The sequence below is a fragment of the Drosophila nasuta genome, chromosome 3 (assembly GCF_023558535.2).
Source record: "Drosophila nasuta strain 15112-1781.00 chromosome 3, ASM2355853v1, whole genome shotgun sequence".
NCBI lineage: Eukaryota > Metazoa > Arthropoda > Insecta > Diptera > Drosophilidae > Drosophila > Drosophila nasuta.
In genome coordinates, this window is record NC_083457.1 from 12,857,686 (window position 1) to 12,874,688 (window position 17,003).

Genomic DNA, 17,003 nt, shown 5'->3' on the forward strand with positions numbered 1-17,003 from the left:
TGAAATCTTGGTAATTTATTTGTGAGGATATAGTGTTTTTTGGCTTGTTTGTAAAGCTTTTTTATTAAATATAATTGTCTTAATTGTCGTATGCATACTTTTATGTAGTATGCATATTAAATTCATAATAGTAGTAAGTGTATATTTGTGAACAATTTTCTCTATCAACATTTGTTTATGACGCGATTTACGTTTAACAGTGAGACGCATTACTCGAAATATAACCTATCAGTAACTTAATTTAACTGGCACTAAGTAAAAAGCACATATTGAATTTCTTGTTGCTGCCGCATCTGATTGCAGTCTCTATAGACCTACTATCATTTTCGCACCGTAAACACAAGTGGTGCGGACTCATCTTCTTGCTGCTCAAGTAGTGTGGTTCTAATAGCACGTATAGAATGCTGCTGCGCCTCGATGTCTTCGTATTCAATAGATGAGGAGCGCAGCAGCTGAAATTGCGAGGTTGAATCGTTTTTGGTTATGATCAGAGAGGCTGGTCGGGGACCTGAAAAAGATACAAAAGACAACGAATAGTATACAAACAGACTATTAAAAGAAACACATAATTATAGCAAATTTAATTACCTGCCGGTGGTTTAGTGGTCAGCCGGCCTTTACTGCTGCCTTGGCCCGTTGCCAGTTCCATTTGACGCTCCGAAACGTATTCCACATTGGGTGCTAGCTTCGCATTATTGTTATTATTATTGTTGTTGTTGTTGATGCCGGCAAGATTGCTGCTGCTAGGCGTTTGTTTGATCGATACTCGCTTCTCTGATTTGACGCTGCCTTGCTGCTTTAGTATCGAGTCCCGACGTTGCTGCATCGGTGAACCAGAGGCTAGCAAAGTGGGTGTCAACATGGCACTGGTAGTTGCCAATTCGAGTTCTAGAAACAACATTGACGATTGAAGAACAAAGTTAGAAATTTCACAAAATTGGGAAAAGCTCGAAAACAGGGGAAGCACACAAAATGTGACAAAAGTTAACAATTGGATGTTGCACTGACGCAGTCTCTTTGGCCTTTTGTTGACGACGAAAATGAAGAGCAGCTTTATTTTATTTACAAAAAAAAACTAAACTTATATACAGTTACCCAAAGACCTTTCTGTAGTACATTTATTATTTATAAATTATTTACAAGCTAATCTAAGTAAACATTAAAAGACATTAATTAAACATGCAAATGTGGGTTAAATGAAAATTAGTGAGCAAAGATGAAAGCAATTAATAATCAATTTACCCTTGTCCAATAGGCAGATATTTCTTAAACAAAATGTTATAAAACACACTACAATAAAATGCATTTGGTAAAGAGTTGTTCGTATGATTATTTATTTGATCTTTACACATAAATGTTGGTTGATAACTCCGATTTCTGGAAGCAGCATTTTATTAGATTGTTAGTCGTTATGTCAACTTAAAACTAATTTTAAATAATCGTGCAGTCCATGTTACACATAATACTTAACAAAACAATAAAAAACAAATGTTAGCACTTCTTTCTATCTTGTAGAACTTGGATGAAGCACCAGAAAAAATAATACCGAAAATAAAAAATACAAAAATGCATAAAAGCATCATGAGCTACCGAAAGTTTCTATTGAAGCACTTTTAAAATGAATCTTTAAAAGCGTTTAAACGTTTTTAATATTTTAGTTTAGCTTGAACTGCTTTAATGGCACAGATATAGTAGATTATTATCCAGCTAGTTGTTTAGTATAAATTGTTAACTTAATTAACTAAGCTTAAAGTTAAAACTATGATTTAACCAGACCTGCAGTAACACCGATTACACGTGTTGTCTAATAACTAATAGTATTAATCATTTTATTATTATTATTATTATGCTTAGTTTTTAAGAGTTAATGTACATGCATATTATTTTAAGCTTTGTTTTGCATTTTATTTTACATGTTCGTGATAATTAGGAAGCTCGTTTTTTTGGTTTGTTTTTCGTTTTTAATACAGATATGTTAGTTAGTACTATAGATGGGCGTTTATAGTTTGGTATCGTCGTAATTTATATCACTGTTGGGCACCACAACCACCGTTGGCACCGTCGTATACGGCATCATTGGTTCAATGAGGAATTCGTCGGTTATGGAATTCGGACGCGATCCGCGGACTAAACTATGTGAATTGTGATAGCTATGGAAAGCAGAAGAACCAACACCAACACCACTACCATTATGTACACCATAACCACCGCTGCTGCCACCGCTAACAACATTTATTAAATCGGCACTGCTGTTACCACGCATCTGAAGGCCACCAGAGGCGCCACCGCCGCCTGTTGCAGCTGCGTTAAGACTTTGCAGGGAATGCGAGCTGGCACTGCGAGTGTATTCGCTATTTAAATATTTCGATTGTGTCGCATTGTTGCTGCTGCTATTGTTGTTGTTATTATTGCTGTTATTGTTGTTGTTGTATTGCAGGAGACTGTTCACCCGCTGCTCGTCGGAGGGCGAACCAAACTCTGAGGTCTCGCAAATGGGTGCTAATTGCAGCTGTGCGGCTGCAGCTAACATCTCACCTGTGGGCAAACCGGACGGACTTGGACGCTCACTGCTCGCCACATCCTCGAAGGCCTCCTCGTTGAGGGTTTGCAATGCGCCGCAGATCATCTGCTCCTCAAGCGTAACCTAAGAATGTTAGAAATACAATTAACAATACGAACTTAGCATACATTAAATAAAAACTAAACCATAAACTAAACTCTTTTCTTTTACCTGCAGATACTCATAATCATGGATCTTCGACTATTAGCGTAAGCATGATTTCAGAAATAAATCAAAGCATGATTCGATTTTAGCTAACTATATCTATTAATTTTAAACTAAACTAAGTTTGCAACTAACCTGTTTCTCCATATGACTGACTGAGTTTCTGCGCGATAGCGAAGGAGCTGGCAACGCTTCTGGTATTTCCCTGATGACGGTCGGATTGGCTGCCGTCTCTGTAAGCGCGGGTTGTGGACGCACCTTGCGTGGCAGACGCTCGCAATCCCTCAGCGTGGTGATTAGCAAACGAAACAGTTCCCAATGTCCGAAACTCAATCCCAGCACCTGCATTAAGAAAGGCAAACTTAAGTTGATTCTACTTCTTCAACTACCATTGATTATATGACTAACCGCCTTGAGATCCGTCAGTTCGCAGTGCTTCAATACGCGTCCATTGATGGCATTGTCACGCAGCACAGGCGCCAATTTCTGCAGCGTTGGCTTCAGATCCTCGATGCGTTCCAACAGACTGATGACTCCCTCAACGGTGAGATCCGTGAGCTTCGTTTGTAGTATATCATCCTGCCCAAAATGAATCATCAATCATAATTTATGCACAATTCGAGAAAATAACATTTACTCACGCCAAATGAATCGCTGGGCGATGGTATCAAAGGTGTCGTTGGCTCTAGGGACAGATTACGCGGCCGCAATTCGTTGACCGCAAACTCGTTCTGCAGCATTTGGTAAGGCGGATACATTTGAGGCGAAGGCACATAGGTGGTGGGCGCGGGATGTGGACGCATGCTGTGCGAGACGCTGGGACGCGTTTGCAGCACAAGCGAGCCTTCGTCTTCGATGACTTGTTGATCCTCTGTGAATATGGCATATAGTGAGTAAGAATCTAACTTAAACTGCACATTTCGTACTTACCTTTGAGTACCTTGCGGAGATAAGGATCCAGATTGATGGTAAACGGCAAAAATATGCGCAAGTCTGCGACCAGCAAATCAGATTTATGCAGCTGCAAAAAGGCATCCAGCTTGCGCTCATCACGATCCAGCTCCAGCAGTGGAGCTGCCTCACGCAAACACGCCAATTTGGGACGCACTCTAAGAGAAATTAAACAACGATATTTAGTATAGAAAACATTGGAGTTCAGCTGGCATTTAATTACTTCTCGTAGACGCTCTGCAGCGAAATATTGTCATCGGCATTGCTGTCCATGTACTGATCGTGATGGAGAACAATCATACTGGCACGCAGTGGCCACTGCTCGGTGAGATTGATCCAGGAACTGAGACGATACCAGCTAAAGTCGATCTGGAATGCTTTCAGCAAACGCACCGTGATGTAGATGACGTTCATCAGGCGTCGCATGCTGCGCGGATTCACATCGCTGAAATAGTCATCGGTGAGCACAATACGCGACAAGTCGATCACACCTTGCTGGTTCTGACCCAGTCGATGCAGATTGGAGCCAATCGAGCTGGCCACCGATTCGGAGAGTCGCAGTTTCTTGCCACCGCCGCCGCCACGCTGAGCATTGTGTGGCGCCCGCAGTTTCTCCTGGCTGGACATGATCTCCGAGGCGTTGGAGAGCCGTCGTGCAGACACCGAGTGTCCCAAAGTGGGTCCATCGTCCACCTGATAGTCGACGCCGCTGCGCTTAAAGAGCAGCGCTGTCATCTGGGCACGCTGCACCTTGCGCAGTCCCGAGTTCTGCAAATACACCGGCAAATGCACCAAGTTGCGCAGAAAATCGTGACCACCAATGCCGCCCTCGGTGAAGAGCCGTCTGCTATTCGCTTCGGCTGCCTTGGCAATCACATGCGGATCCACAGAGATGAGCAGCACAAAGGGACGATTGGGTGATGAGAGCAAAGTCTGCACTGCATTTAAAAGTGTAAGAATGCGTTCCGTATCACAAGAGTCGAGGGCATCGACAACGCCTACGAGTCGACTCTGTTGATTGGTAAACGCATCCAAACACTTGACCATGTCCGTCAGCACAGCCACCTCGGCGCCGAGCAGCGTGAGCGGCGCATTCTCATTGGAGCGCACAGCGCGTTTCAGCTGCCGCTTGTGCGAGATGAACAGCGAGCCAAAGACCTTGGCCAGCACATGCAGATGGGTGCAGATGAGTCCCACCAACACCGCAGCAATCACATAGACAGACACAAGTATGCGTTCCCGCTCCGATTCATTAGCATGCGTAAAGTACGCCACAATCAGTGCGATACCTGCGACGAGGGAGACCAGACCGAGTTCAAAGAGCAGCACAATGGGCAGACAGCACATGCGACGCCAACGCCAGCCGACGTCCATCTTGAGGCACTTGGGGCGAAAGGCACGATACAAGCGAGTGGCCAGCCAGCCATAGTGGGATTCTGAAGGAAATAGAGAGGTAGGTTATATGAAAGTTGGTTTGTAATATTGTAATAAACTATTCTATAATGCTTCCTTAATATGCTAATTCTTTAAATTGTCATAGAAATCTATACTAATAATTAACACATCGTTAAAATAATATTTCAAATATTATATTGTTCCTAATAAAAACAAGAAAGAAAACTATAATTGAATGTGGTGGACCGTGAGATACCCGGCAAACACTTTTAACGAAAGCAAAACAGAGCGGAATTATTCTTAAAATATACTAATTAATATAGCCCAAAAATACTAAAATATACCGACGGCTGTATTCGGTATATCGATATAGGTTATATTTGATATATAGTATATTTCGAATTTGAAGTACTAAATTTAGCAGACTAAATTGGATATAATTATAATATTTAAATCCAGATTTTTACGTCCCACTACAAATTCCAAAAATTCCCCTTTCCTGACATTTTTTCCAGCTACCCTTAGGACCCTTCTAATCTATTATAGATGCTGTAGAAAGTTAAAATCTACTCTTGATACAGAATGTAAAATTAGCTAAGTTAGGTTTATAATATTTTCTTGAACCAATTATGAAACTATTTCTTTTAAATCCTTAACTCTTTTTTTTCAGTTCTTGTCATACTTGACAAACAACATTAGAATATATAACCGATATCTCTCACTTACCCATAGCATCCAGAAGTGCTGCTAGCATGTGAGCCACGGCGCCATCTCCCGTTGGAGAAGCGCTGCTCGCCTCGGCAAAGTGAAACCGCACAGGTTTAGGTTGCGAGTCAGCCTGTGGTCCAGGTGGATGACAGAACGTCACCTGCAGTATGAGACGCAGACGTGTGATACGCTTCTCCAGGCCATGCAGCACCGAGTAGGCCCAGAACATGTCCATTTGGTAGTTACAGTACTTTGCAGCTGCCAACAGAAGATACGCAAGCAGCAGGAAAAGTAAGGCAGCCAGTGAGCCCCACAGAGCTGACCACGTGCTCAGACCCACAATGGTGCCAATGAGCAGCGATATATGCAGGCAAACGATGAAAAGCAATCCTCCGATCTTCGTCGGGGGGTTCGGCCCATTGGCGAGCAAAGTTGTTCATCTCCTCACGCAGTTTGTTGAGCAGAAAACTCTTGCCGCTGCCCCACTTGGCGTACAGACCCACCGTAATCGGTGTGGTCAACGTCGGTTCGCTGAGCACATCCGCCAGCGCCGAGGAGTACAGCTCATAGCCCAGCATGCCCTCGGAATCCTCGTTGGTATTGAGACGTCGGGCGCCAAACACTTGGCCGAGTATCGTCTTCTGATGCAGGGAATCGATGTTGTATGGTGTCTCGCCCGCCTTGTTGGCACGGTACAACAGCTGACTGTGCTTCGGATTACGCAGCAGTGCCTCCACAATGGCCTTGGAGCGAGCACGCATCGCAATGTGCAGGCAGGTGTCGCCACGCTTATCACTGGCCGTCACCTTGGCCTTGCGATCGAGCAGCATATGCACAATCTCCAGATTGCGATTGCGCACGGCGCGCAGCAGCGGCGTATCGCCATCCTTGGTGGATGATTCCAGGTCGGGATTCGTGGACAGCAGCATCTTCACAATCTGCGTGTGTCCCTTCTCCACGGCCGTGTAAATCGCCGTCTTGCGATCCTTGCCCTGAATGTCCACATCGGCGTGCTTCTTCAGCAGCGCTTCGACCACTGTGCGATGTCCGCCCTTGACAGCATGTATCATCGGAGTGTCGCCGCCTCGATCCTGGATATTAATATAGGCACCGGCGGCAATCAGTGCCGCCGCAATGTCCTGGGAACCCTCACGACTGGCAATGCACAGGGCCGTCATGCCATCTTTGTCCAAAGCATTCACATTGGGCTTCTTCTCGAGTAGCGAACTGACGCAGTCTGTGTGTCCACCCGAGGCTGCCACCAGCAACGGTGTCCAGGAGTACATGCCGGCGGTGTCCACATTGGAGCCCGCCTTCAGCAACGTGTCGACAATCTCCACGTTGCCACGCCTACACGCCCAGACCAGCGCTGTGGTGCCGTACTTATCGCCCACATTCACCTTGGCGCCTCGCTGTATCAGCAGCTCCACAATGTCCTTGAAACCACGTCCTGCAGCCCAAAGCAGCGCACCCAAATGGTAATTGCCATGCGCATTCCCATCCGCTCCCTTGTCCAGCAGCAGACGCACCAGATCCGTGTGTCCGCGATACGCAGCCCACATCAACGAGGTCCAGCCGCCCTAAGAGGGAAGAGTGAGGAAAATTGAAGTTAGAGGAAAGTGGGAATAAGAGTAAGAGCTTTCTTTAATTACCATATCGCGATGCTCGATTTCGGCGCCATGATCCAGCAGCAGTTGCACCACATCAAAGTGTCCATTGCGTGTGGCACACAGCAAAGCTGTCCAGTTGTCCAAATCCTCCGCCTGCACATCGGCGCCACGAGACAAGAACTCACGCACAAAAGCAGTTAAGCCGCGTCCAGCGACCACCATAAGCACAGTGGTAGCATTCTATTTACCAAATTAATGAAAGATTAGTTCATAATAGAAGTGAAATTATCAAAATATTAAATATAATATTTTACTAATTTGAAAATTTTATATAATTGTATATGTAAAGAAAGTTAGAGAACATAAATTAAATCAAAATAAATAATATATGAGTAAAAAATATATAATAAAAATATAAAATATATACATAAATATACATATCAAAATAAATTGTAAATAAATGTAAAGAGAACAGAAATAATAATAAAAAAAAAGTAAATACAAAATAAAATAAGAATACTTTAAAAATTGTGTATAGTTACTAGGTATAATAACAGAAAACTAATAAGTAAATAAAATGAAAATACGGAAATAAATAAATAAAAAACAAAATATGGAAATAAATAAATAAAAAAACTATAGACAAAATAAAATTACATAATATAAAAGCCCAAAGTAATAAATTTTATGTGGTGAAAACTACTCAAACTATGAACTATTATTCTATGGAAATAAGCTAATTTAACTTTACTTTTTTTGTAAATGACCAAGTTTAGATAGTTAAGAAAGTAAGACAATAAAAGGCAATATATCAAAACCAAGAATGAAATTATATAATATAACAACAGCATCATTTTACTTTCAACTAATCAAGAAAGAAACAATATAAAATGCCAAACTAAAAATCAACTTGATAAAGAATGAAATTAAAGAATGTAATATTATCATTTAACATTCAACTGCAGATAGCCGAAAAGTAATCAATTAAATTCAAAACTAATAATCAAATTAGAAATAATAATATTTAAGGTGACTCACCTCATCGCGATCATCGATGGTTAGATGACGACTGTCGAGTATAGCGCGCAGACCAGAAATATCATTATTATCGATGTACTGCAGCAGGGCGCGATGTCCGAGTGAACCCATGGATTCTCCGTATCGATTTATGTTCTAAATTGTGATAAAACAAAAGAAAACAAAGGAAGACAAGCACATCAAACAAACAGTTTTTGCGAATAATTGAATACAACATGCAATGCCAAAGATTAGTTCTCTTTGACTAAATGTGGGGTTGGTGGGGAAAATAGAATATCATTTAATTGGGTTACGAAACGCTTGCAAACAACTTTTTTTATTTTTTAATTAAATATCCAATTCTGCATTCGTTATTTCAATTTGCAAGTCACATGCTAAAGAAACGTTCATGTGCCGATATTAAGAAATAACTCAAATACAATGCAAATATTACACTCGAACTCGAAAGGGGAACTTCCAAAAAGGGACAAATTTAATTACAATGTAAACGTCATATTTGATTAGAACAATTTATGGGAAATACACAATTAATATTGGAGCAATATTTTGGCCAACAGTAGTGTCAATTAATTCTTATTAATGTCTATACATTTGTTAAAGTTCTTAAGTTATATATTCAGCAAAAGCAACAAATATGCAACTCATAATGTTAAAAAGATGCAAATTTATGTAAGTATGCTAATATTATTGATAACTTTCAACATTTGTTAACAATTTTACTTGATAAGAAAAGTTTTCGTAATAGAGTAAAGATTACTTTAATATTACATTCTTTTATATGATTTTTTTTTTCAAATTAAACAGCAGTTATAAATAGTTATAAAGTTCTTATTCAACTAGTCCATTTGTTGACCATATTTTTCTCTTCGTAAGAACAAAAAATCGTTGTGGAAATAAATAGTTTCTAATTACATTGCGTAATTTTGTAGTCAGCAATTTTAATATAGTGTAAAAGCTGTTAAATAATTAACAGATTGCATTTTAAGTACGCATTTTAAGCAATTCCTCTGGCATCTGTTAAAAGCATTTATTGAGCTGTTTTAATTTAAAAGAATGTACTAATTCCACTTATAAATTATTCTAATATACAAGAATGTACTAATTACATTTCTACATTATGATAATCGTCAGGAATTGTCAACACTCTGTGTGGTTAATAAGGCTATTTAAGTATTACTCATTGTTTTTATCAAAATACTTGAGAAAGCATAAATAAAGATAAATTGCACTTGATTTTCACGTATAAAGGTTAATGATAACAAAAGAAGGCTAAAGTGTCCCTTAGAAGAGATATGATTAAAGGTAAAAGTGAATCAACTTGTTCACGAATATTCGTCACAATCTACTTTATGAGATGTTACTTAGAATTAGAATTTCATAATTAATGCGTTTGCCAATTGATTTGTTATACAACTGCAAAAGGAGAAAATTTGCAATGTCAGTGAAGCAGAAGAACATCAAAAATTGATAAGAAGCAAAATATTATATATATGAGATAAAATATCGGTTCATTTGGGATAACTTATGGCTGTCAAATGGTCAGTGATATGTCCATATTTCTTAGTCGTGCTGAGACAGACAGCTGTCAAGATTTAATGCCCAACCTCAGTAATACCATTGATAGTGGCGCCTAATAAATCTCGAAAGGAAAAAGGTATTCTCGTTTATCTAATATAGAATTCTTGTAGATGGCTTGATTTTGGACATACATATGTAGATGCCCCCTATACTATATATGTACCTACCAAGCATGATAACAATGCCAACGAGAGATTACTGTATTTGCCAGTGCGAAATAAGCCAGCACTCACGTTTTGCAGTAGCTTAACTGGCACATACCAATTTAAATATGGTCCAAAATCAAGCGGAATGAAGCTGTCAAGCTGTCACAGTTCTAAGCAAATGCTGATGAATCAACGCCTAACTAAAATTGTGTGTGTGACGAAAGAGAACTTCATTTAGATGCTAGAGACTAAAGAGAATGCTGATGCCTTGTAATGAGTTTCGTTGCGAATTGTAACAAATTGATTTCGTTTATTAACGTTTTTAAGGCGTGAAAATGTTTGTAAATAATTGTTGGCAAATATCGAGACGTCTGGAGCGTATGCAAAAAGGTGTGATTAAGGTTGTGTATCTAGATACAAACATATCTCGCCTTTATTTTCGGTGCTAAAACGCATTAAGGCATAACTCGAAAATAACTGACAACAATTTTTGTAGTTTTACTTCTTCGAGATCACTATAAATATTTATGAAAAACTATTTATGAGTTTTGGTTCTTAATGAATACTAACATTTTTGGGCTTTTTCTTCGTCGGCGATCGCAGATTATTTAAACTTAAACGCGACGCGTTTAGAATTAATTCGTCTAAGCTCTTTGAGAGCTTCATTTTGTCAGCTGTTTCGCGTTGCACTTGCAGATGTTAAACAATTGTAAATTAAATCTTTGAATTGTTTTATTTACTCAAGACTGATAAAAAGTCATGATTTACGATTTACGACAAAAGACACTGGCACCATTTATAAAAAAAAATAATAATATTAAGTAGATACGCGTAATTAAAGCAGCGCGTGCCTTTAAGCGGCAGTCGTAAAATGCATTCTTAAATATGTTTGTTATTAGTTTATAGCGCGCGAGAGAGAAGAACTCAGCGAATGTATCTGCAAGAACGCTTCTGTTCGCGACGACGGATCGCTTTTGAATGTGCGAAGCCAATGGAGCAAAAGCAAAAGCAAAAGCAGCAGCCATGTGCAAGCTATTGGATGTGTGCTGGTTAGACGGTTGCTTGACTTGGTTGGTTAGCTGTCGCTGTTGTTGCTGTTGTTGTTGTTGGGTATCGCATGACGGTGTTGCTTATCAACAAGCCAAATACTCTGTCGTTCTCCCTCTCTCTCTGTCTCTCTCTCGCTCTCGGTGCGATTTTAAGCGGGCACGCAAAACTTAAAACTCGAAAACTGGCACTGATTACAAATTGCAGAGCGCGCGATCGTCTCTGTATGACTACACATGTAACTAGATACAAAGATACGCAGTAGATAGGCATGTGGAGATACTTCGATAGGTATCTACGAGATACATCCGTGCGCGCACTATATGAAATGCTGTAATTTTGTGTTGTTCCGCAGCCACTTAAAACGTGTTTGCCAATTTGGCCAGTAGCTATATTTAGGCACACAGTCAACAAATGCTTTTCCTTCGTCGCTGCATTTTCCGTTCACACGCTCTGGCCAACAACACGCACTGCTAGCGACTAAAACTAAAACTGAACTGAACTGAAGACTAAAGTGACCAATGACCAGTTCAACAGTTGACCAATGACCAATGCTGCGTCGGCTTTTGGCTGCCATTCTAGCGGCTCCAACACGCACAGTGGTGCCAAACCCATTGTGCGCAGTAAAAACAAATATAAATTACGAAAAGTTTCTCTGGGCCTGGCCTGACATTGTAAAGGCCAACTGCAGTTAATAACCTTAACTGGTGTATAGTGCAGTGCATTTGTTAATTTTTAATTGATTTGCCAGCAGCACACTCAACACTCTCTCTCCCTCTCTCTCTCTCTTTGAGCGCGCGCATTAGTTTAATTAAAAACGCGGCAAGTGGTAAATTAGCTAAACGAAGACACTAAACTAAACTCAATTGATGAGCGTATCTTTAACTTTAGTGGGGAACTTTTCATATACACTTAATTCGTCGTTCGTATTGGGGTTAATTGTAATATTGGTTTTCAAAATTATTACCAAAGTTGTGCATAAATATTTGCACACATTGATTAAAAGTCAAGAAAATTTAATCAGCTGCATAGAAAATGTTTGCTTGGCAAACGAAACGATTGAAAAATTGGAAGTACTCGAAAATTACGAGTACATAATTATGATTATTATTATTAGTGTTTATAGCCTTGTCCAATAATGGCTAATACATTATTGTCTGTTCTCTTTTACGCCGCTGCTGTTGTTTTTGTTATCGACACTGATGGACAGCTATCGATAACTTTTCGACAGACTAAACGATTGCCAATACGAAAAGTTTGATTCTCGTCGTGTGTCGGCAAAATGAACAAAGCTAAATTAAACACTTAAAGACTTCAGACTAGTCTCTAGTTAGGTTTATCTACATTGCGTGACACACTCAATTTGAAGTGCATTCATTCATTTCCTTAAAATAGCCCATCAGAGCTTAAGTAAACTTAGTGCACTAGTGTACGTTAATCGATTTGGTATTATTAATTGTAGAACTTGGCAAAAAATAAAAGAGGAAACGCAATAAAAATAGAATGTGTACACAAGGAGCAACAATAAAAAGAGAGTTAACGACAGGCAGGAAAGCACATTGAACTCTTGTTGGATCACATAAGAAGTAGCATAGAAGGAGAAGAGAGAGGCAGGGCAGGGCAGGGCATAAAAATAGCGTCTTGGGTTTTATTTTTAGATACTTGTATGTAGTTAAGGACAGGTTATCGCTTGGGCAGCCAGGACTTGAGGGTTAGAAGCATAGTCAGTCAGCCAGCCAAAGACAAGAACAAAGACAGCCGCAAAAGCAACATGTATGTTGGTTAAATCGAAAGTCAAGGCAATAAAAAAAGACAGACAACAAACGAATGGCGAAATAAGAAGAAGAAGAGTAGTACATGTACGTGGATATGGGAGAAGCGACGTAACGCCAAATTAAAGTGACTGAAACGTCGCGTTGTGTTCGGCGTGATGCTCAGCTCTGGATGATAACTCCCACTGCCGGCATCTCCGTTCAACTCCTGGCCATAGCTATCGGGGGTGAGGGAGCGCGTCGGTGTTGGCGATGGCGATAATGCTAATGCACTGCCCGTGGTTGTTGTTGTCGCTGCTGTCGTGTTGCAACTTGTTGCATCGGCGGATGCCTCGATGTTGATCACTAGTCGCGGCAGCGACGCATGTGGAGCCAACTCGCTGCCTCCACCACGACGTCCCAGCGTGCTTGTGTTTGGCGTCGATTTGGGAATTGTGATTCGCCGCAAACATCAGCAGTCGCTCCTCACGCTCCAGCAGCGGACGATGCAGCGACTGCAGATCATTTGTGCCCGTGTCATGTAGACCGCGTACCAAAGCGCTGATTGTCCGTTGTTTGCTCGACTTCGAGTTGGAGTTGGAGTCTGCAGCAGCAACAGTTGTGGTTGTTGTTGCTTCTGATGTTGTTGTTGGAGTCGTGTGTGTCTTTGGGTCAGACGTCGTCTTTGTGGCTGGGTTTTTGTTCAGCTTGGACGCTTTATCATCCGACTGCATGTTAGCTGTTTTCTTTGTGTGTGCTTGTTACCTTCTGACACCTCAACTTTATCGCAAGTTAAGTTTAATGAGGCCCCTCCGGCTATGGAGAGAGCTGTGGCTGCCAACTGGGATAACTGATTAGTAATTAAGTGTGTGTCTTTGTGTGTGTTGGTGTCTCTCACAAGTTCTATATGTGTAGTTAAGGTTCTGTTGTAAAAAAGTATCTTTTATTCAACAATTTCTTGCACATGTCTAATTGTCTTGATTAAAAGGCATGTTCACATTGTTGATTCAACGCAAGTGAAATGTCATTCATAAAGAGCTCGAAAATCTCTGCGTTCCCAGTTTCCCCTTACGAATGAATAACAAATTGTTAATTGTTATGTGAATACAGAGAGATGCAAGACACAAATCAATTGCAGGCAATAAATAAAGAATACACATAAATTTGAGAGTATCCAGCAACTGATATAACATCTCTTTAACATCTCAGGTTAGTTTCCCTGTGTAGATAATATCTGTCCTACTTTATAGTGTTTGCACTTTGTTGACGTCCACAATCGTTATTGTAAACTTATCACGGTAAACATAGATTACAACTATAAACTAAGTGTAAACACACATTATAAATTGCATAAATAACAATTACAAAGTTACACACTATCGATTGCAATAAAGATTCACCTCAGATTCACCCGGATGCGTTTTTAAGCGGGCCTTAAACATTTTGGTCAAACTCGCGCCGTTAAGTTCCGTCTTGAAGGTATTTTTCCGCTGCGATTATTGAAAAAGTATTGCAATCTTTTCTATTTGGTCGACCGCTTTTCGGAGGCGTTCCAAAGTGAACTGTGTGGTCCACACTGCATGCAACATCCATATATGAACAACGATACGCAGTTTGTCTTTGACTTTTAATTAATTGAACAAACAAAGCATCTCGGAGAGATCCCCGATAAGCACTCGACTCTGATAACGAACGGATATTAAGCAGAGGATTGCTAGAAACCAGCACTTCCTATTTGCTAATTGAAATCAGTTTTCTTTCCTCTAATTTATTCTTTTTTTCTTGGTAATTATTTTCACACTTTTTGCCCAAAATTCGATTAGTCGCGTGGCAACAAAATACAACACAAAAAAAAAAGACGAATCGAGTCGAGTTTGCCACGAAGACGCGTTCCAGGCTGCGAGTCAAATAAAACTGAATCAAAGTCTTGTCTTTGACTTTGAGTTTCTGTGTGAAGCGGCCCGTGGAGGGCGATTGCTTAGAATGCCGCCTTCAATTATGACAGTCCATAATAAAGTTTATTATTGCCGACAGTGAGTGTCAATAGTAATTTACAGCTTGCTGGGAAGGCACTCAAAAGTGCTGTGAAGCTCTGAGATGATGCGAGATATATCTATCTTTCAACTGTATATAATGTATAGTTATATACTATATAGAATGTGCATGCGACTCGCAGTGCACTGGAAATTAATATTTGCAGTGTATTCGCTCTTCTCTTGACAGTACGGACAACAAGCGTAATTGCGATATCGATTTAACAATGAAGAAAACAAATAAAGACATCCCGACTGCAAAAATTGACATATATTCAAATATTTTTGTATTTATTAGCACTTAAGAATACGTATAAAACATTCTTGGATTATTTCCTTAAGTATGCACAGATAATTTTTTACTCAAAAGTAACAATAATTAATTATTAGTACCCTCAAGAACTCGAAATACTTGTAAAATACCTGTGCAAAATCTCCCATTCCGAATGTCCAAAAGGCTGATTCAAGTGCATTCACACATACACAAACACACTCACACAATAGGCAGGCCACACAAAATCTATTGCCTACTTTTAGGCTGCATTCGAAAAGATTTCAAAACAGAGTTGCCAATAATTAAGAATTAACTTACACTTAATAATTACTTGAAATAAACAAATAAATATTCATAAATACGAGTAAAAACAGCAAATAATTGATTAAAGCACAGTCGATATTAAATTACCAACTATAAACAAACAGATGCAAATTGTGTTCATAAATACACACATCAGAAAACATTACTCAGTGGTCTGCTTGCTATCGATTTACAGCCGCCTGTAGCATTATAATCAGCATATATAGTGAGCGGTATATAAACTACACACAGATGTGTATAAACATATGTTTGACTTGCCTGTCTGGCGGCGGCGGCGGCCCCAAAAAAAAAAAAAAAATATCTATATTGCGCCCGCCCGCATTGCTTATCAGATAAACCAACAGTTGACATCAAAACATATGGCAAAACGCTTTTGGCAATAGAACCTAGTACTTTTCACTCTACTCTATGTAGTAATAATACCCATGAACTCATTGTAGTAATACCCACCTGAATCGAATTACCACTGCGCCCAAAGGAGCCGCGAAGGAATCCGAATGGAAATAAGCTGCCATATCCACCGGAATCGTTACGCTCATGGCCGGAGCTCGTCGTGGCCGTGGAGTGTGCCGACAAGGGCGGATTTAACGGCGACATCTCCGAATAGGAGCGTCCCACTTGATCCAATTTGGGGGTGCGACCCATTTTGACTATTTGAATAGTACAGACTAAAACACTTAAACGGCCATTTAACACAGAACAAATAGTCCGCAAAATACACACAATACACAGAGATTTCGTTTAGAGCAGCAATTTTTATTCGACGGACGGCAATTATTTCAGCATGTTGTTTTGGCGAATGTTTAATCTTTAATCGAATCTACAGCACTGATAACCCTTAAATAATGTAATTAACTTGTTGCCATTAGTTTGGCGAAACAAAATATAAATATATTCAAGTTTTGATTCCGATTCTGTATCGCTCGGAAATGTCGAGCTCACGCGACGCGTACTGCTGAAAAACTAACCGCAGGGAACGGTCCGGATAGGCGCTGACGGCACATTATGCAGCTCAAACCATGTGCCTTACACTCACTACAACTAATACCCTGTACGTCTAAAGTATAGCAAATCGGGTAGCATAAATTTGGCACAGTTCAAAAGAAATGTAGCAATGTTTATGTTATTAGATAAAGCTAGTGATAATAATTATCAGTGAATTCTTACATTTTGTATAAAATAGAGTATCCGATAGTCTGTCATTCCCACAACTTTGTTCTTGGTTGTTTTCCAGATAAAAGCACAACAATTTAGCGCAACATTAACGGCGCTTATATACAAACTACATGCAGACCAAACACACACACACACACGCGCAAACAATTATGACTAGCGCCAAAAATGAATAATGACAACGGCTACTTAATACATTTCTATTTGGTTATCGTAAAGCGAGTTGTCAGTCTCGACTCGCGAGAGAACT

The 17,003-nt window shown here is 40.0% G+C and overlaps 1 protein-coding gene across 1 annotated transcript; it reads right to left on the minus strand.

Annotated features, from left to right (window-relative positions):
• Positions 1-11: 11 nt before the first annotated feature.
• On the minus strand, positions 12-16,531 carry LOC132793959 (kinase D-interacting substrate of 220 kDa). Its single transcript, XM_060804139.1, is given in 13 exon segments — positions 12-508; positions 589-888; positions 2,257-2,644; positions 2,861-3,067; positions 3,134-3,304; positions 3,367-3,596; positions 3,656-3,834; positions 3,900-5,112; positions 5,798-6,188; positions 6,190-7,359; positions 7,432-7,629; positions 8,428-8,562; positions 16,031-16,531. Coding segments are annotated over 13 exon segments (4,965 nt in total). The 5' UTR covers positions 16,226-16,531; the 3' UTR covers positions 12-320.
• Between the last annotated feature and the right edge of the window lie 472 nt (positions 16,532-17,003).